The 20,677-nt window shown below is 53.2% G+C and overlaps 2 protein-coding genes across 16 annotated transcripts in view; one reads left to right on the plus strand and one right to left on the minus strand.

Annotated features, from left to right (window-relative positions):
* Positions 1–7,698, minus strand: part of POMT2 (protein O-mannosyltransferase 2) — a 41,740-nt gene extending 34,042 nt beyond the window's left edge. For all 7 annotated transcript variants that reach the window (XM_081510519.1, XM_081510518.1, XM_081510515.1 and 4 more), the window contains exon 1: positions 7,394–7,698. In XM_081510519.1, coding sequence (XP_081366645.1) covers positions 7,394–7,647 — 254 coding nt within the window. In that variant the 5' untranslated portion in view covers positions 7,648–7,698. The remainder of the gene's footprint in view (positions 1–7,393) is intronic.
* A 342-nt stretch (positions 7,699–8,040) lies between these two features.
* On the plus strand, positions 8,041–19,311 carry GSTZ1 (glutathione S-transferase zeta 1). Of its 9 annotated transcripts, none has more exons than XM_081510522.1 (9): positions 8,041–11,558; positions 11,832–11,883; positions 13,688–13,755; positions 14,255–14,335; positions 14,927–15,052; positions 16,268–16,343; positions 16,889–16,941; positions 17,720–17,769; positions 18,768–19,311. In XM_081510522.1, the coding sequence occupies exons 1-9, from the start codon at positions 11,541–11,543 to the stop codon at positions 18,892–18,894; spliced, it is 651 nt and encodes a 216-aa protein (XP_081366648.1). In that variant the 5' UTR covers positions 8,041–11,540; the 3' UTR covers positions 18,895–19,311. The 9 variants fall into 9 exon arrangements, with proteins under 9 accessions (XP_081366648.1, XP_081366650.1, XP_081366655.1 ...); XM_081510524.1 differs by having other exon boundaries at positions 14,927–15,004; XM_081510529.1 differs by having other exon boundaries at positions 14,265–14,335.
* Positions 19,312–20,677: the final 1,366 nt, after the last annotated feature.

Consider the following 20,677-nt stretch of genomic DNA (forward strand, 5'->3'; position numbering starts at 1 on the left):
TCACAAAGAGCTGGACATGACTGAGCCACTGAACTGAACTGAACCAGTATATAAAAAGTGAGAGCTTTCTCACTAAGTAAACAATCAATCTAAAACCCATCCTCATTATTTACTTGCAAATTACCTTGCAAGGAAAGAAATGATTCTAACACATTAGCTTTTAAACACAATGTAAAAATCCTGTTCTTCTACAAAACCACAGTAAACCTTTCACACCCTACATGGGGGCTTTACAGCAGCAGGCCAGTTATGCAGCAGAACCTGGCCATTTGTGTGTGTCAGTCTCTCCCTGCAGCTCAGAGGAGCAGTTGCTTTCCAGTGACTATCCATCCCCAGGTCTGCTTCTATAAGCAGTTATCGCTGACCTACAACATGAGGGGCAAAACATGCTCTTAGCAAAAATACAGGGTTCTTTTGTTTGTTTTACTCACTAGGTCTAACAGCTAGGCAGAAGGGTAAATCTACTTCTGCATCTGCTGAGCACATAGCTTGACATGAAATGAGGACCGTGACCTGGTGATGTCAAACAGAGAAAATAACTTCTAAGCAGTGTGACAAAACAGATTTCCAGAAAAAAAAAAAAAAAGAGAGAGAGATCTGGTCCCAGCACCACCACCCACCGGGTGAGCATGACCCTGCAAAGTCACTCACCCTCTCTGGATCTCTTTTCTCATTTACATGAAGAAGACAATAATAGTATCTGCCAGTCCATCTTCCAGGGAGTTATCAAGTAACACATGTGAGAAAACTCTGCAGACTATAGTCCCACACATGCAGGGCACTATTTAAACTGTCTCAACATTTGTGGTTAGTTTCAAAGTCTGTTTGGAAACATACTGATAGAGGAGTATAAGATTTTTACTTTCAAGTAAAACTAGTAGTAATATTCACACTTCCTGTTGGCTTCCACTGCATGTTTGTGGTGGGAGATAGTCCTCCCAGGCTCTCTCTTGTTCGTACAGACTTTGCAGGATATGCCAAGAATGCAAAGTCCTGATCGCTCTTTACTCATGCCACTTCTCTGGGTTATGCTTCCTGCAACCTAAAGGAAGACACAGAATCTCTCTCCGAGACAGAAAGCAGACTGGTTTATTGCTTATTATAAAACAGTGGATTCCCCAAGCTCCATACACCTCGGCTGTGATGCAACCCACTGCATGTGCAGGCGTTCATCGAGGCCCAGGGCATCACATGGGACACCGGGGTCAAGCGGAGCTGATGCCAGCATCCTGACGCACAGCCTGCCTGCTGTACTGTGAGAAATGAAGTGGGCTGTCTCTGACCCAGGACTTGGTCTCCTGGCAGCATCCATAAAACAGTGATAGGCTAACTGATTAGTTGGTAAGTAGGGTAAAAATAAGGGCTTCCCATGTGGCACTACTCCTTAAAGAACCTGCCTGCCAATGCAGAAGAGGTCGGTTCGATCCTTGGGTCCAAAAGATCCCCTGGAGAAAGGAATGGCAACCCACACCAGTATTCTTGCCTGGAGAATCCCATGGACAGAGGAGTCTGGTGGGGTACAGTCCACGGGGTCGCAAAGAGTCAGGCATGACAAGTGACTAAGCATGAACACACGCACACAGGGTAAAAATAAAACCCTAAACCCTGACGAGCACAGGATACTGAATTATAGCTTTCCTTAAGAGAAAGGACAAGGCCCTCAGGGACAGGGGTAGGGGATGACAGAAGACTCCCTGGATCTGGTACTAAATGCTCTTGCCCAAGTGGTGGGGAAGGGAGGTAGTAAGAATCTTCCACTGGCCTACCTATTAACGAGGCTGAGTGGGGAGAGGCAGAATTTAAACTGTTTGAATGCTGCCTTGGTTACTGCTCACATTCTTCTGGGTAAAAGCAGGAAAAGATGTAATCACCAGTATGGGGCAATTAGCCGAGGAGCCCCAGTCAAAACGGAATATGGATGCAGCTGAAGAATCACAGAGCTCCCAAAGCTTACCTGAATGATGCCTGTTGTAAGGACCTTGCTCTTCCACATAGAATTCTGGGTAGAGTGAAAATATGGAAAGGTCCTTGGGTGACCTGTGTGCTCAAGCTCAAAGTGTGCCTTGCTCAGTGACTCGGAGCCACTCTGTCCCTCTGGGTCCCATGATCCTGCCCCTCTGCCACAATCTGAGCTGCTTCAAAGAGAAAAATGATGAAAGGTGAGGTTAAGGTCTCCCTGTCCCTAAAGGGGACTGTAAAGGCCAGACACACCCATCTTAGCATGGTGAGGAGAGGGGACTCAAACTCAAGGTCCTGTTGGATACAGGAGCGCCCTACGAAACCCTTAGGGTTTCGGAGATGATCTGCCAGGTGCAGGGGTTACCAAAGGTGTTGAGGACTGCAGGGAGGACCAGAGCAGTGAGCACAGGGACTGAAAGAAGAGGGTCCCTAAGCCCAGGGGCTCACCAGACACAGGAAAGTACATTGGGAAGAAGTGGGGGCAAACCTATCGAGGGGCTAAAGGGAAGAAAGGCTTCCTCCTGCCCTCTGCATCCAGCACTGCCCAGACTCCCCACCTGGTAGCGGCGTAATCTCTAGGTGGCTGTCACCGTAGCTCCTGATGCAGGCCGATTAGACTTGTTAGTTCAAAGAGGGGGAAAAGCACCCAAATGCAACTGACAGGGTCTGAGCCAAGTTCCCATCCAGGAAGGGAAAGTAAAGTGGCCTTGTGGGTGGGGTCCTTGAAATTACTGTTGTGGCTCCCACTGCTGGATGCCTAGTTGTATTTATCCTACACATGTCAAAGATTATCCCATTCAGGGACTGCTGCATAGTGAGAGGTGATCCTGTCCCCTCCCAAGGGGTCCTAGAGAAACAATATAATCACAAAAAAGGGACATTACAGCTTTAAAGATGTAATGGGAAGGGGGAGGGGGAGCTGGTTCTCTATAAAAGCAATGCCATCTGCTGGACATAGGCTTCAAGTACATACCTTTTTAAAGAAGCAACTACCAACCTACTCCTAAGCTCTTGTTAAAATTAAGAGCCTGAACCATGGTCTTCGGCCTGATCATGCTGCTTTGAAACTGTGGCTAGCAAGGAAATGGCTCAGTAAGCCTCGTTGGTGAAATGGAAGTGATATATTCAAGAGCACAGCTGGCCTGGCCCTGGAAGCATCTTGATTTTTTCAAAAAGAGGTGCTAGCTATCCCCTTGAAAGAAACTATCTTCCACTCCACTACCTGCAGCAAAGCCCCTGACTCAGTGAGGTCTTGATTCCCAGAGTTTCCTCTTAATGTTTGTGCCTGGTTTACTGATGGTTTGGCTAAACTAAAAGCAGATGGTAGTCACAGGGAAGCAGCTATCATCCAGCCCCATTGACAACTCTGGAAAGATGACTGCAAAAAGGGTTGACTGGCACAATGCACTGAATCAAAAGTCAACGCCTGTGCCTTAGATGATACTCTTAAGAAAGAGACAGGTTATATTTTTACTTACTCTTAGGCTTTTGCCATTGGCCTAACCATCTGGTGTGTCACTTGGAAGGTTATATATATTTAGAAACTTAAAGCCCCCCTCTTTGGAGCCAATCATGGAAAAAAATCATAGCTGCCTGTCAATGGGACAATCTGGATCTCTCATGAAGATAGCCCCAGTAAGGGCCAGTATTTTAATAAGATTGATTAGAATCAAGCTGCCGATCAAGCCTGCACCATCCTGACCACTGCCATCGCTCCCAGGATACCACCTGCTGCCACCAACACACCAGGCATGGAAATACATCTACCACCATGGAGGCACAAAGTAAAGGATTGTTTGTTTCCAAAGCAGAGGCCATTGCTACATTGTGGAAACTTGTGCTGCCTAACAAAAGCTGGCCTGTTTGTCTTGTAGTAAAGGGAGCCACACTGCATGGGACACTGACCCTGCCCACTCCAAGGAAACTGACCATATCAGGACTTTGTTCCCCTCTCCAGGCTATCACTGGTGCCCTGCAGCTGCTGCTACTTTTTCAGGTTACAGTGTTGATACTGCTATTCCAGTCCAATCATCTTACTCTAGATATACCACTGTGGCCCTTGAAACTAAACTGTGTTAGGTTTTCAGCATTCCAAACCATCTACAGTCTGACAATGGTGCACTTTTTTTTTTTTTTGCAATGGCCCAGTAGTCAAATTATCCAATGACATTCCAACTCCAGACCATCCACAGGTATCTGATATTGTCAAGCACTGAACAGTCTTCTTAGAAAGATTTCTGATTATACTTCCCTCACCTCCACTTGGTTCATACACTTCAGTCACATAGTTTGGCCACCTAAAACTAGGTGTTTATCTCTTGGCCACCAACTGGGTAATGATCAGGATAAAAAGGGTGGAGCGTTACAAAAATCTATTGGAAAATTTGAGATTCTTCCTTGACTATTCCTGGGCTTGGTCTGTCTCCCTTAACAGCAACTCCAGATCAGCCTGGGGGTGGGGGGTGGGGGTGCGGGATTTATGGGATTCAAACTTAATTCTAGTTCAGTTACTTGGATTTTCTCATGGAGTGAGGTAAAAATAAAGATCACTTGGTTGAGTACACTGCTTGTAAAGTCCCTCTACAGTAGCTCACATGGGCCAAGGTGGGAGGCATAATAAGTCTCTGTCAATTTTCTGACAGTGCTCATGGCAGAAAGGTCTGGATATCAGTAGTAGGCAATAACTGGAGTAAAGGTGAAGTTACAGGTACTAAGGGGGACACCGGGATTATGTGGCAGGGGGAGGAAAGACATAACCTGCCAACTGGGGAAGGAACATCTTAGGCCCCTGAAAATGTAAACAGAAGGGAAATAATTAATGCTCTTTGCTCCTAGGCCCAGAGTCCATACTGCCAAAACACTACGATACAACTAAGGCAAATGGCAGCTGTATATAGCAATCTGACCTGTTGCTGAATCTGTCACTCTGCTACAAAATCAGAAAAACTCATGTGTACATGGCCAGTCTTGAACTATCCTCTTGTATCTGATGATATCAACATTAGTCCCCAACATGGACCTCCCTTCACATGTGTGCAAAAACACGGAATGACACCACCTTCTATCAGTATGCGTGCATGCTCAGTCACTCAGTCATGTCTGACTCTTTGCAACTCCATGGACAGTGGCCCACCAGGCTCCTCTGTCCAAGGGATTTCCCAGGCAACAGTACTGTAATGGGTTGTGATTTTCTCCTCCAAGGGATCTTCCCAATCCAGGGACTGAACCCAAGTCTCCTGTGTCTCCTGCATTGGCAGGCAGATTCTTTACCACTGAGCCACCTGGGAAGTATGACTGATACAAATTCATATGCTTCTCCTGACACCCTAGGGACCTTAGGTTATGCTTTACATTAGTGACTGACGCTACAACTACTCAGTGACACTGCCCACGTGGTTTAACCAAATCACTGAAATGGTGGTCTAAACCAAATCTGATGGCAATCCCAATAAAATTTAACAGAAAATCCTGAACTGGAGTGACACGCACCCCTTCAGGTAATATGTTAGAATGTAGGGAGGAACTGGGCCTTGGAATGTCTTTCCATTGGGCATGGGAGTTGCTTTATTAATGAGGGAACTCGTAATTACTGGCAATGACTCCAAAAATCAGAGGTCAGTCTAAACATCGGTGTACAGACATAATGGATAATAGACCAGCCTTAGATTACATCCCAGCTATCTGAAACAAGACTTACTGGTCCTTCCTCCCCACTCCTCCACACATATAATTCTTCCTAGGTGGCTGAATCCAGGACCCTGGAGGGCATAGGTTAATATCACAGGTTGGCCTCACCCTGCTGCTTTGAGTCCTGGTGAGAGCAGTCTTAATCAAGTCTTGTATGAGACAAATTAAACAGACTTGGTCCATGCCTCTATGAGTCAGGCTACCCAGAGTAACCAATAGAGCTGCACATTCTTATGAAGATTTGCTGGAAGCGAAGACAGCTTAAAAGCAAGTGGTGAGCCTGTTGGGAGAGACAGTCCTCAGACAGTCCTCCATGGCTCTCTTGTACTTCCACACATCTCTCTGAGTATGGCCAGGATGCAGGGCCTTGACTGCACTTCACCTGGACCATTTCCCAAAGTTGTGTTTGCATCCAGCAGCCTTGAGAGATGAGATAACGTCTCTCTCTAGGACAAAAAGTAGGCTTACTTGTTGCTTGCTGTAAACAGTAAATCCCTCAGGCTTGTTGTTCCTTAGCTGCAAGGCAACCCACTGTGTGCGCAGTCATCCATCTCAGCCCATAGCATCACCACATGGGGTTTCCAGGCCATGAGAAATTGAATCCAATGTGCCCATATTCATCCTGCTTCCTCTGCCATGAGTAATAAGTCTTTTGACGCTGAACCAGAAGTCTTATATCTTTGGTCAGCACTTATGAAATAATAACAAGCTAATTCCTTAGCTTCCAAGTGGGGTAATCTGATAATCTGTTAGCTTGCTTGCTTTTTAGTCAAGGAGTTCCATCTCTAACAACCTCTACACTAACTTTTTCTTCAGTGATGCTGCTGCTGCTGCTGTTACTTCAGTCGTGTCCAACTCTGTGCGACCCCATAGACGGCAGCCCACCAGGCTCCCCCGTCCCTGGGATTCTCCAGGCAAGAACACTGGAGTGGGTTGCCATTTCCTTTTCCAATGCATGAAAGTGAAAAATGAAAGTGAAGTCGCTCAGTCGTGTCCGACTCTGCGCGACCCCATGGACTGCAGCCTACCGGGCTCCTCCATCCATGGGATTTTCCAGGCAAGAGCACTGGAGTGGGTTGCCATTGCCTTCTCCGCTTCAGTGATGCAGAGAAACCATAGTATCAGTTCTTGGCCAAACAAATTAACCATTTTCAGATCATATAAAGCTCTTCCTCCTTTCAGCGGGAGACTCTTGAAGCTTTTTAAATGAATTTGACTCCTGCAACTTGGTCCAACCAAATCTTTAAGAAAATATCTCTCCTCACAGGATGACCTCAGACCTGCCGTGTGGGACCTTTGTTATCACCCATGGACACACAAATTGTTCAGGCTCCCGAGAATGAGACACCCAGTTAGGAACGTTCCCCCCACCCTCTGAGGCCCGGACACCTGCAGATTAGGAACTCGGGCTTAGGAAATTCTATACTAAAGATTTCCAATTCTCCTGGGAAAGTTCAGAGCATCTTTAAAAGCCACGTGAGGTACTGCAGCATAATCTGCAAGACAGGAAGACTGCTTCCTCACATACTGAGGAATCCCACTGACACCCACCAGAGCTAAAATCTGTTTCTTCTCCCGAGGGATGCACCTGGCCAGAGGCCACCACCAGCAACCTGTATCCCCACCTCCAGCGGGCCCCGCCCCTCCCACTGGGCAACCCGCCCCCTCCGCGACCCTGGGCCAATGAGAAGGTGCGCCCCTCCTTCCGCGTGGCCATGGTGCCCGCCCAGGCCCTCCCAGCACTCACCAGATGTGCGGTGGCTGGTCTAGACGGTGGAAGCGGGTGGCGAAGGACGTTAGCGTCACCAGGGCCAGCAGGGCCCACCGGCCGGCCGCCTCGAAGTGCCGCGAGCTCGGAGCAGCAGGCCGTTTGGGGCTCCGCGCTGTAGCCGCCTCCGTGGCCACGTCCCGGCCTGCGGCCCGAACCGCCTGGGGCCCGCTTCGGCCCCTCCGGGGGCGCAGCTCGGATCCTGCCAGGCCTCCGCTCGCGACCGGCGGCATCCTTCCCCTCCTCAGGATGGCCCTCCGGCCCGCAGGCACGCTGGGTCTCGCGAAGCGCCCCGCCAAGAAGTCACCAGGGGGCAGCTCGGGGTGCCCTGGGAAATGTAGTTCCGTGCGCCGGCAGCGCGGTGCCGGGCCCCGGCCTCTGGGGTGGGCGGGGAGGGCGCTCGCCGCCCGGGCCGCTAGGAGGCGGCTAGTGGCACAGAGCATGACGCGCGGACGGCGCCGGCCCGGGGAGAAGGCGGTCTCTGGGAGCTCCCAGCGGCGCCGGGGCTGGGGGCGTGGTGGCGGGGCGGGCCGAGCTACCCGAGACCTTGGGGCGCATGCTCGGCCGGCCCCTCTCTTTTACCTGGACCGAACCCCAAGTCCTGACGTGTTGGGGGCCGGCCCCTCGCTCCTACCCAGATCAAAACCGAAGTCCTGGCGTGTTGGGTACGGCCCCTCGCTTTTACCGAGACCAAAACCGAAGTCCTGGCGTGTTGGGTCCGGCCCTTCGCTTTTACCAAGACCAAAATCGAAGTTCTGATGTGTTGGGGGCCGGCCCCTCGCTTTTTACCCAGACTCAAACCGAAGTTCTGACGTTTTGGGATCCCACTGGGCCCGAATCGTCGCTGAGTCGGAGAGTCGCAGGCGCGAAGCTTCCTGACCCGGAAGGAGGGGCCGCCCGCAACGCGAGATGCAAGTGGGGAAGGTCTGTGCCGCGTATCCGGGGCGAGGGGCCGCTGCTTAGAAACACTGACGCGACCCTGGGGCCGGGGTCAAAGGTGACCGTCTGGCTCCGCCCACAGCTCCCACAAAGACTCCCAGCAGGCCGTGCGCCGCTCGGACTTGGCTCTGCGCCTGCGCGTTGCCCTGTGGTCGGGGGTGGGAGCGGGGGATTGGGCCCGAGATTGCGCGGGTTGTTTTAGTCCTACCCTGGCTTTGCACTAGTGTTGCTACCCCTGAACTCGACCCGCTGTGCCTTCCTAAGCGTCGTCTCTCGTCTTCCCTGTACCGCGCACGGTCCTGCGTAGTTTTTCCCGGCAGTCAGCCTGACAGGTCTAACAGCAAATGGCCTTCCAGGGTTGTTTGCATTTTGAGAGTGTGCCAAGGGGAGGCGGTGGCACTTGTGGTCATAATAATCACTTGGGGAGCTTACCAGTTTTAATTTGCATTTCCTAGGCCTGTCCCCAAACCACGGTATCAATCTATTAAAGATTGAGAACAGCGATTGTAGCTCAAAGGAAGGTGGCAGGAACATTAGGTGGAATAGAACATCGCTTTGATAATAATAGACCTCCCACACCCAAATGGGAGTTTAGGAGCCTTTCTCGAAAATCGTGTGTAAGAGATGGTTTAAAAATAAAATATGCTGGAATGGTAAGAATTCATGTTTGAATTGGAAACAATTCCTCCAGGAGTGGTGATGAAATGGATATTTTACTTGCACTTAAAATTTAGCTCTGCAAATGCAAAAAGCAACATGGGATGGTTTATGCAGGTATCATAAGAGATCAGAAACCACCCTTCCTTATATCTGCCTATGGCCCATAAGTAGGAAACATGAGGGCTTATTGGCATTTACAGTGGTTCTGTGGTCACCCTTCAGTTCAGTTCAGTTCAGTTGCTCAGTCGTGTCCAACTCTTTGCGACCCCATGAATTGCAGCACGCCAGGCCTCCCTGTCCATCACCAACTCCCGGAGTCCACCCAAACCCATGTCCATCGAGTTGGTGATGCCATCCAACCATCTTCTGTCGTCCCCTTCTTCTCCTGCCCCCAATCCTACCCAGCATTAGGGTCTTTTCCAATGAGTCAGCCCTTCGCATGAGGTGCCCAAAGTATTGGAGTTTCAGCTTCAACATCAGACCTTCCAATGAACACCCAGGATTGATCTCTTTTAGGATGGATTGATTGGATCTCCTTGCAGTTCAAGGGACTCTCAAGAGTCTTCTCCAACACCACAGTTCAAAAGCATCAATTCTGCGGCGCTCAGCTTTCTTCACTGTCCAACTCTCACATCCATACATGACCACTGGAAAAACCATAGCCTTGACTAGACGGACTTTTGTTGGCAAAGTAATGTCTCTGCTTTTAAATATACTATCTAGGTTGGCCATAACCTTCCTTCCAAGGAGTAAGCATCTTTTAATTTCATGGCTGCAGTCACCATCTGCAGTGATTCTGGAGCCCAAAAAAATAAAGTCTGACACTGTTTCCACTGTTTCCCCATCTATTTCCCATGAAGTGATGGGACCAGATGCCATGATCTTAGTTTTCTGAACGTTGAGCTTTAAGCCAACTTTTTCACTCTCCTCTTTCACCTCATCAAGAGGCTCTTTAGTTCTTCTTCACTCTCTGCCATAAGGGTGATGTCATCCGCATATCTGAGGTTATTGATATTTCTCCTGGCAATATTGATTCCAGCTTGTGTTTCTTCCATCCCAGCGTTTCTCATGATGTACTCTGCATACAGGTCAAAGGTATAACAGTAACTAGGTAAGGTGTTTCTTCAGAGATTCTAAGCTAATGTTTGCGGCTCTCTAGGGATTCTAGTCTGTTTCAGCAGTCCCTGCCTCTTGGCCCCAGGGGCTCCTCCAGCCTAACCAGGTAAGGAAAGGGAGGCACCCTGGAGCAGGGTACATATAGCTGTGGCCAGGGAACTCTTCCTCCAAAGATGCCTGCTGCTTATCACTTTCCTTTTGTGCCAGAACTATCTCCACTTTCCCCATGAAAGTTGCCTTCAGGATAGACTGGAACTCCCAGGCTCAGAAACTAACTTAGGAGGACTGGGTTCCCACTTGTGTCCTTAACCTGCATGGAAGGTGGAGTTGGTCGTTCGAGGATGATGAAAGCAGGGTCAGGTAGCAAGCAGCTTGGTGACCTGGCGCTTGCAGAAGCAGGAGGAAACTTGAATGAAGTGTCTATAGTCAGAGAGATGGTAGACGCGTGATCTGAGAAATTCTGTTGAGTTCTCCCTCATCCATAAGGCTATGTATGTGTCTGCTGGAAGATTCATGAGTGCTAATTACTGATAGTTCTCTCCTGGGTTCTGCTTTGAAATGCTGGGTGCCTGGAAGCACCAGAGAAACTAATTTTGAGTCCCCAAAAGTTTAGAGGTGATGTCTCACATGCTGTTGCCTTCAGGGGCTTCAACAAAAATGAGAGACGGGGCCATGGCAGATCTAAGAGGGCATGCCTTCTCTAAAAGGGGTTATTGTCTCTGGCCAGTGTTGCTACTCAGAAAACAGTCCAGTGTCTCCAGACTGTTTTTTTTTTTTTAAAGAAAAAACAGGCAACAGGATTTATATATTAAACAATGTGATTTTTAATGTTAGCAACCAATTGAAAGGCTTTAAAATACAGTATAGACCAAACAGAACACTGTGGGCTGCCAGCTTGTGACCTCAGCTTTGGAATCCATGGGCATATTCCCTGGCTGTTTTAATGAGATCACTTGAGAGCATGGAGGACTGGTGGGTGGAATGTTGAAAGAAATGGGCACCAAAGCTCAGAAAATTAGATTTCCCGATCTCTCTGCCACTGTCGGAAGGTATTAAGCTATCATTTTAGGGCAACCCTTCGTTTTACAGACGAGGGAGCTGAAGACTAGAGAAGGCAGGGCTCTGTGCCCGGTCACACTATGCCAGCTCCTGCACTGGACCACATGAACTACTGCTTCAAAACTAGGCTTCCCTGTCTGCCCAGGACACCAGATCCGGCTCCACCAGAAGCATAAAAGCTTCCCACAAGTTCAAGAGGCCCTTTCTGACCAGACTCAGAGTTCCCCTGATGCCTGTTTAGCCCAGCTTCCCATTGGCTGGTAGTAGCATCCACCCCTTTAGGGTTCCTCCCCCTGCCCTGCAGCTCTCTGAGAGTGGACATTCCTGAGAGGCCAGGGGTCACCACAGCAGCATGGCTGAGTCGAGCAAGGTAAGGAAAGCATTTGCAGACTGGCTTCCCCTGTGGGGAGTCCCTGGTACCTCAGAGACGCATGACAGCACAGTTGGAGTCACCACACGACCCCCAAGGCCTCTATCCCAGATAGCTCTGAGTCTGGCCTAAATTTTCCAGATGCAGGCCTAAGGAAGGAGGCCTGGCTTGCTGGGAGCCCCCTGCCTGAGAGTTGCCTCCCCTGCAGTGGGCTCCTGGGGCCGAGAACCCACCAAACATGGGTTAACGTGCCTACTCATCCTCTCTCCTCAGCCCATCCTGTATTCCTATTTCCGAAGCTCTTGCTCATGGCGAGTTCGAATCGGTAAGAGCTGTGCCTCCACTGAGAGCGGGGTGGGGTGGGGTGGGGCGGGATGGGGTGGAGGGAAGCCTGGGTGAAAAGCTGGGTACCAGCTTTTCAGGGTACCACCCCCAGCAGATCTGGAGCCCTCAGCCTTGAAGGCATGTCCACCTCAGAAAGCCAACAAGAGGAAGGAAGGGGCTGTTTTTCCTCTTGGACTCGTTACCTCTCCAACACTGCTCTCCAAAGCCCCATAGCAACCATGCTTCAGGCAAGCTCAGAGAACTCGGAGGTCCTTGGTAACTGGCAGGGAACAGCTGGCATTCCTCCCTTCTTATCTTATTTGATCCGGCAAATTAAACAGAACTGGCCAGTGTCAACCCGAGAGGCCTCAGGGAGGGAGAAACCAGGGCCCCTCTGGTTCAGTCCTCATCTGACCCTTCTCTCCCTCAGCTTCACTCAGCCCTTGGCCAAGCTCAGAGTTGTAGGCTCTTGCTGAGAGAGAATGGTGCTGAGTGCTTTTGTGTCCATGACTCCATTTAAACCTGAACAACCCTAGGAGGGAGGTATTATTGGTGTCACCATTGTACTGGTGGGAAAACTGGGCCACAGGGAGGTTGCCCAAGGTCACATAGCTCGCAAGGGGCGAAGCTGGAATTTGACCCAGCTAGTCTGGCTCCAGAGTCCATGTTCTTTCCTACCCTGCGCTGCGCGTCAGTTGGGGAAACAGGCACAGAGGCTCATGAAGTTACCTGCCCAAGGCCACGCGGCTAGCGGGTGAACGTGATGACATTTGAACCCAGGCAGCCTGCTGCCAGGAGCCCGGTCCTGACTGCGAAGCCATCCTCCATGACCTCCTCTTCCCACAGGCCCCTGGTATTTGCTAGATTTGGTGGGCAAGAGCACTAGGCTGCCTGAGGACACATTCCTCGAAGAAGACGCCCTCCCCCGGCCCAGAGCCTCTGCCCTGGCTGGGCCAGACCGGCAGCGTGGGCGCTGTCTCTGCAGGGCCGGGGTCCCTTGGCCTCTGGCCCGGCCCTGACCACGCTCACCCTCCGGGGAGGAGCCGACCAGGGCTGACGGAGCCCAGGGTCCTCCAGGCTCTCTGCAGACTGTGACATGTCTCACCCTCCTCCCCTCATTCCTTCGCCTGATACCAGCCATCGCCATATTTTAATGCACAAGTGTGCACACCTACGCAGTCTCCTCCACTGCGGTTGACTGTTTTACCTTCACTTTGCCCATGGGGTGGGGAGAGGGGCAATATCAAAGGAGGAGGAGAGGAAATCCAGACACTGGGAGTCCCAGCCATCCCGCGCTGAGACCACCAGAGAGTCCCGGTGCCCTGCTTGGAATCTGCAGTCAACAGCCCGGAGAACAGAGAGAGGATTAGAAAGGGCTTCCTCTCTAAACAGAACCAGAGTGTCATCAGTCCACGTGGGCCCTACCTGGTCACTGAGCGGCTTCCCTCGGCCCTCACTCAGCCTTGGCCAGGGGAATGAGTATGTGTCTCCCAACACATCAGCCCCACTTGCCGCTGGGTGAGGCCCTGCAGGGGGCAGAGATGATGGGGACACTTCCCTGCTGTCCTCCAGGAGCCCACGGCGTGGAAGCACAAGGGCTCCCTTGGAAATACAGTGAGCCCAGGAGGAAGAGAGGCAGAGCGTCAGGGCCCTGGGGTAGGAGAGCAGGTGCTGGTCAAGGGAGATGGGAAGCAGGGTCCAGGACTTCCCCCAGTGGTGCAGAGAAAGAAGACTCCATCTCTCTGGTCACCCTGGGGAATGTGGTCGGAGGTGGTCACCCAACTGCCGTCTGCCGTCTCTTCTAGCTCTGGCCTTGAAAAACATCGACTATGAGACAGTAGCTGTCAACCTCACAAAGGATGGGGGCCAGCAGGTAAGGAGGCCGCCCCAGGCCACAATGTAGGAGGCAGAGGTCTCGGAGAGGGGCCCAGCAGGGCATGCAAACTTCTGCCCACGAGAGATGAACCCTGTAGTCCTGCACCCTGTAGTCCCCATGGCTGGAGGAGGCTGCTGGCTCTCCCTCGTGGGATAGGGCGGCAGGCTGTGCAGCAGCTGCCTGGGCCATGGGGAGGCCTAGGTTCCAGGTGCCATACCACAGCACAACTCCAGGAGGGTGGGTGGTGAACCCTGTGGATGTGCCTTGGTGGCCATATACAAGGTGCAGGGACAAGCACACAGCAAGGCCATCGGGACAAAGCCTGTGTCTCAGCGGCCACTGGGCTTCGGAATCCTGCGTGGATTCCCCCAGGTGTCACCCTGGGCCTCAGAGCCAGGGCCTTCCCCAGGGGAGGGGGGTGCAGGTAGGCTGGGGGCTTTCTGCTTTAGCCAACTCAGGCCAGGCTGCCCAGTCCACCAGAGCCTCATCTCCACAGTTCTCTAAAGAATTCCAGGCCCTGAATCCCATGAAGCAGGTGCCAGCCCTGAAGATTGATGGAATCACCATCAGCCAGTCCGTAAGTGGAAGCTTTGGGAAGACCCCACATGAGTATGGGGCCTGGACAAGAGGACCTCACAGCCCTTGCTTGCCTGTGTCTACCCAAGGCGCCCAGCTCTTAGGAGGGATGCGGGAGGGAGGAAGGTTGCCTGCTTGCTTTGGGAAATGAGGGGAGACTTAAGCATAGGGGGGAGCCCACACTCAGCAGGACAAGGGTCCAAAATGAGCTTGTCCTCCTGGGGAGCCTCTTGGCTTCACGGGGCTCGAGGGGAGGATGGTAAGAAGGGTAAAAAAGGTGGGGTGGTGATTTGGGCTTCCCTGGGTGGCACTAGTGGTAAAGAACCCTCCTGCCAACGCAGGAGACATAAGAAACCTGCGTTCGATCCCTGGGTCAGGAAGATCCCCCAGAGAAGGGCATGGCAACCCACTCCAGTATTCCTGCTTGGAGAATCCCACGGACAGAGGAGCCTGGCGGGCTGCAGTCCGTGGGGTCACGAAGAGCCAGACACGACTGAGTGACATAGCACGGTGATGATGATGGTGTTGGAAGTGGAAGAGGAGGAATCGGCCTCCCCCTCTGGTCCCTGTCTCACTGCTCCCCTCTGGACAGCTGGCCATCATCGAGTATCTGGAGGAGACCCGGCCCACGCCACGACTCCTGCCTCCGGACCCAAAGAAGAGGGCCCAGGTGCGCATGGTGTCCGACCTCATCGCCAGCGGCATCCAGCCCCTGCAGGTGTGGCGCCTGTGTGTGTGCGCTCCCTCCCTCCACTCGCTCCTGCGAGCCCACCCTGCGGCACCCAGCTGTCAGTGGGCAGGGGCTGGGGGCAGGAGGACAGAGGGGACCCTCAGGGACTTGGCCCTGGATTGTATGGCAGAGGGGAAAGGGGAGCCAGAAAACACCCACCCCCCGGGGACCCAGCCTTATTCCGAGATGCCCCAGATTTCAAAGGACACCTCCAGAGGCACCACCTCCCTCCGAGGTGGGAAATGGCCAGGAGGCAGGGAGAGGTGAGCCACCCAGGTCCTGCCTCAACCCAGAGCAGCCTCCCTTTGACCTGCTGTGTGTCATAGACTGGGATTCGCCTCAGTTTTTTTTTTTTTTTAATTTTCACTGGTAGAACAGAAAAGTGTTAAGAGTTTATCTGTTTAAAAAAAAAATTCATCTGTGCTAACTCCTGACTTTGCAAAAAAGAAAATAGCCCAGAAAGGTGGAGTGACTTTGCAAATAAGAAAATAGCCCAGGGCTTCCCTTGTGGCTCAGCTGGTAAAGAATCTGCCTGCAATGCAGGAGACCTGGGTTCGATCCCTGGGTTGGGAAGATCCCCGGGAGAAGGGCAAGCCTACCCACTTCAGTATTCTGGCCTGGAGAATTCCATGGACTGTATAGTCTCAAGGATACAAAAAAAAGAAAATAGACCAGAAAGGTGGAGTGACTTTGCAGTTAATCTAAGTGTGACAGACCCCTGACTGTGCACCTGGGCCCCCTCCAGCCCCCTTGTTGGTGTTTCTTTTTTTTTTTGTAACAAAGGAGGTTGGAGCAGACAGACATCCAGATCTCCTGAAAGCTAGTCCTGTGTGCCTCCCCCGTCCTGCCCCTTACCCTGTATCAACACCCCCTCCTCACAAGGGACCATGTCACGGAGAAGCACTAGATGCAAGGGAGAGAGGCCTTGGGTTGCACCCCTCAACCTTCCACGTCTCTGCCGGAGTCACAGGCTTCCAGACTGCAGGGGCCTCCAGGGCAGCCTGAGAAGGTGGCCCCCAGGATCATCACCTCCCTTCCACCCCAGGGCCCAGATGGGAGGAACGAGCTCGCGGGGTCTAGGGTAGGACAGGTGTACAGTCAAGGGCCGCATGGGAACTGGGCTTGCCTGAGGGGCCTTGGCGGAGTGGGTGGGCTCAGGCTGACTCCCAGAGCTCACCCCTGATTTTTCCTTGGGCCACACAGAACCTGTCTGTCCTGAAGCAGATGGGACAGAACCAGCTGACCTGGGCCCAGCAGGCCATCATTTCTGGCTTTAACGGTGAGTCCCTGCTCCTGTGAGCTGCCCTCTGGTGACCTCTCAAAGAAACGGCCCTCACATCCGGGGCCCAGGCATCTGCAGCAACCTCCCAGGCTCCTTGGCCTTGACAGTGGCATGGATGGGCAGGGCCAAGGGGGCAGTGGGTTGGGCAGCAACCAAACCTGACCCGAACCCCTGGTGCTTCTGGGAACCTCACATCCGAGGCCTTTGGAAGATGGGTGGCCCAGTTTCTGCTCCACTGCCCACTGCGGGCAGGAAGCCAAGGCCCGCAAAGCGCCTACCCCTCAGCATGAGAACCGCTGCCTGGCCAGTGGCAGGTCTTGTCCTCTCAGGGGAGGAAACAGTAGCTGCACTTGCCGAGGGCAGGCACCTCCCACACCCCATCACCCCTCTCCAGGCCGCATGGCCGCATTCCTTTCAGCACACACTCCAGCCTTGCCACTCAAGACAGCTGCCTGTGTCATAGCTATGGATGCCAAAGCCCAGAAAGGCAGATCTCCCCTTTCTGTGCCCAGAGTTTGAGTCACCGTGTTGCCTCCCCACAGCTCTGGAGCAGATCCTGCAGAGCACGGCGGGGAGGTACTGTGTGGGGGACGAGGTAAGCCCCTCCCCAGGCCTGCCCTTGGCGGGCTCCTCCCTCAGGCCGCCTCAGGCTGCCACCGTCTCCCCCTTAGACTCAGCCACCTCCCTCCAGCCCGGGGCAGGCTTGGCCTACAGAGCTTCCCGAGGAGGCAGCTGTGGTGGGTATGGCGGAGGGCGCCCTCCGTGTTGAGCAGAAGTTGGCTCACGGGGCGCTCCTCAGGTCCTCTTGGTCAGCTGCCTCAAGAAGAAATGAGTTTCTCGTTCCTCGAGGTATTCAAGTCAAAGACCTCGTCTCTGAAATGCAGAGATGGTCCAGCCGTCACATGAGGGATTAGACTAGACAGTGTCTCCATTCCCTTCCAGTGACAGGATTCTAGGGTTCAGGTGCCCTCCACTCGTACAGGCTGAGGCCCTGGCCCTGTGGTAATTCTAGTTCCAGGGCGCCCCCCACCCGCACCCCGAGGCATCCCATCCCTGCTGGGAGCCCTCCCTACGTGCCTGTGGTGGTGGTGGTTTTTAACAAGACAGTAACGTCCACTGAGGCAGGCGGGCCTTCCCTGGCTACCCACAGAGCTGATTGTCAGAGCAACTGGAGCGTAGCCGGGAGAAGTGCTTCTACCCAAGGGACAGACCCCACCCGGGCCCACGGGAGACAGGCAGCGGGGAGGGCGGCCTTGGGGTGGGGCAGAAGAGCCAGAGGCAGATGACAGCGTCAGAGGCCAGCACCCCAGTACTGTCACCGGCGTGAGTCTGGGGTGCGCCCCCTGATGAAAGCTCCCCTGACCCCTTTGCAGGTGTCCATGGCTGACCTGTGCTTAGCGCCTCAGGTGGCAAATGCTGACAGGTAAGAGAGCACCACGGCACCCTCTCTTCCTCCTGGCTACTCCCCTCAAAACACCCAGCTTCCTCCTACCGTCAGGCCCTGACTTCATCTACTGAGGTGACATCTCATGCAGACTCTCCCCAACTGGCCAAGGTGCCCCCCCACCCCCCGCCCCATTCCAGGCCACAGCAGCCACTGTGGCCTGTAGGAGACGGCCAGAAAAAACTGGTGTAACACCGTTGCCATGCCCACTGCAGCCCGGGGGATACCTCGTAGTCCCTGCTCCCAAGAGGGGGTGCCTCACCTGGTGGACACCCTTGAAGGAGACCCTCTGAGAGCCTGTTCTCCCCTGTGTGGTGTGTCTGTGCCCAGCGGTGAGCTCTGCTTTCCTCCCATCAGCCCTTCAGGAAGGCCCAGATAGAACCTGTCTGTGGAAGGCATTGTGCTGAACACTGCTGTGTGTGTGTGTATGTGTGTGTGTGTCTGTGTGTGTGTGTGTGTGTGTGTGAGCGCGCACGTGCACGCACGTGTGCTCAGTTGCTCAGCCATGCCTGACTCTTTGGGACCCCATGGACTGTAGCCCACCAGGCTCCTCTGTCCATGGGATTCTCCTGGCAGAAATACTGGAGTGGGTTGCCATTTCCTACGCCAGGGACTGTTACGGGTATGGAAACACTTAACAAGAATGTTGTAGACATATTCCCTCCCCTCAAGAAGCTCATGAAATGGTCGGGAGATAATCTGTATATGAATGCCCAGCACCAGCCTTACACATATACAAGTTGTGTAGACTGCCACGGCCTGGAGTATGAACAGTAGGTGATACTGCAGGAGACCTGCCCCTCTGCAGAGAGCTCCCTGTGAACAGAGACCCCCACCCGGCAGGGCCGCCTCCCTAGGCCTGCGCCGGCCAGCCCCGGGGGCTTCATCCAGCCCTGCCTCTATGCTTCCCCCTCGCCCGCCACCCACAGGCTGTGCCCCTGCAGACCTCGGCTTAGATGGATGTTTCTCTGCCCCAGGTACAAGGTGGACCTCACTCCCTACCCTACCATCAGCCGCATCAACAAGTCACTGCTGGCCTTGGAGGCCTTCCATGTGTCTCACCCCTTTCGGCAGCCGGATACACCCCCCGAGCTGAGGGCCTAGCTCTCAAACTGCACCCCACTGGTGCCGGGGCAGGGGGTGGGGAGGGGTGCAGAGGGAGACACTGCCTGGGCTGAACTGGCCTGGAAATGAGCGAGCCCCGACTGGAGAGAAGCGGAAGACCTGAACCCTCGCGCTGGCTCTGCCTTCCCACCGGACCGGACCGCTCTCTGCCTCAGCCCCTTAGTTTGTCACACGCAGGCAGGGTGGGGTGGGAGGATGCGGGAGGGGGTAAGGCAGGAAATTACCTGGTGTCTGGGTCCCAGGTTCTCGGAGGATGAAGTAAATGTAGACTGAAATGTCTGGCCAGTTTACTAGAGCCATGAGGAAGTCTGAGCGCGTCTTCCCATCTCCTCTACTGTTAAGTGACTTCAGAGACGGCCCACCCTGGGATCTGATCATTAAACTGAAGCCCAGGCCTCCGCATTGTATCACTTAAAGCTGAGCTGGGTTCTAGAAGGTGAACCCTCTTCCTGGCTGGAATCCCCCTGCGTCTGGACCAGGAGAGAAAGTCAGCCAGCCACTTGCCCGCCCCCTGTGGTTGGCCTTGCCCTCGGGACCTAAGAGCCAGGAAGAGAAAAAAGCCCCACAGCCTGCCTGAGAGAGTCAGACAAGACCCAGGAGAGAAAAGTATGAGAAGCAGGAGAGAAAGCATCCTGTGACCAGCTGAGCTCCCAGGGCTGAGAGTGGTACCACTTCTAAGGCCCTCTCAGCCAAGTCCCTCATCTTCAGGGGTGGCATTCTCTGGATCAAGCCCAGGGAAAGGTACTTAGGATACATCCCGTTGTGAATGGTCCTGGGGGTGGAGGCAGGCTCCTCCGTGGGCAGCGTAAACAGCCTCCAACAGACGAGCTCAGGAGACCAACCTGGTAACAGTTTACCTTGGGCTGCCCTGGAGCAGGTCCCCAAGCCTGGCAGTGAGCAGCCAGAACCAGGATCACCTCTAGACAGAGGTACTGTGGGGAGATTGGGGTCACTTCTGGATGTGAGACAAGATGACTTTTATATCCCATACTTGAGCTTTCACTTCCCCTGTGTAACAGGTTTAAACAGGGAATTAAGATACATGTGTCCGATCCAAATGGAAGTCACCTTTCTCAGCCATGAGTCTCTTTTCTTTTTAAATATTTACTTTTACTTATTTATTTATTTGGCTGTGCCAAAGGTCTTGGTCACAGCATGAAGGATCTTTAGTTGCAGCTTGTTAACTTTTTGTTGCAGCCATGTGGTATCTAGTTCCCTGACCCAGGATCACACCGGAGCCCCATGCATTGGGAGCTCAGAGTCTTAGCCCCTGGGCCACCAGAGAAGTCCCCGTGAGTCTCTTTTCTTTAGCTCCAATCCCAGGGCACCTAGCTCTTCCCTCTCATCCTGGGCTCCTTGGTGGCATCTCATCTATTAGATGACCTGGGTTCCAGGCTCTTGAATGACCAAGGTGGGCCACTCTGGTCCCAAAGCGAGTTTGTCCCGGTGGAGACAGAGCACAGGAAGGGAGCTGAGACACGGCAGTGGAGAGGGAGACTGTGTGTGTGTCCTGCTCTGCTGCCGTCTGGGCCCTTTTCCCAGATTGCTCCAGATTCACCTGGCTGCATCAGGCTCCCCTGGGCTCTCTCCAGGAAACCTTGAGATCAGAGACTAATCTCAACTTGGGGATCTGTAACGGTCACCTGACTTGGACTTTGAAGGTGATTTAAGCTCCAGTGGATTTTAAAGACAGCCTGAGCTCAGGGGAAAGAATGGGGGCCCCACACTTCAGGCTGCGCTCCCTGGCCGTCCAGAGAGTGGG

The sequence above is a fragment of the Giraffa tippelskirchi genome, chromosome 7 (assembly GCF_054371585.1).
Source record: "Giraffa tippelskirchi isolate mGirTip1 chromosome 7, T2T-mGirTip1v1.2.pri, whole genome shotgun sequence".
Taxonomy (NCBI): domain Eukaryota; kingdom Metazoa; phylum Chordata; class Mammalia; order Artiodactyla; family Giraffidae; genus Giraffa; species Giraffa tippelskirchi.

What these genes read in the sequence shown, in the direction of transcription:
- GSTZ1 (XM_081510522.1), top strand. An exon ending in GAATCACCATCAGCCAGTCC is followed by an intron (nt 14,336 to 14,926) that starts GTAAGTGGAAGC and finishes CCCTCTGGACAG; the next exon opens with CTGGCCATCATCGAGTATCT. An exon ending in GCGGCATCCAGCCCCTGCAG is followed by an intron (nt 15,053 to 16,267) that starts GTGTGGCGCCTG and finishes TGGGCCACACAG; the next exon opens with AACCTGTCTGTCCTGAAGCA.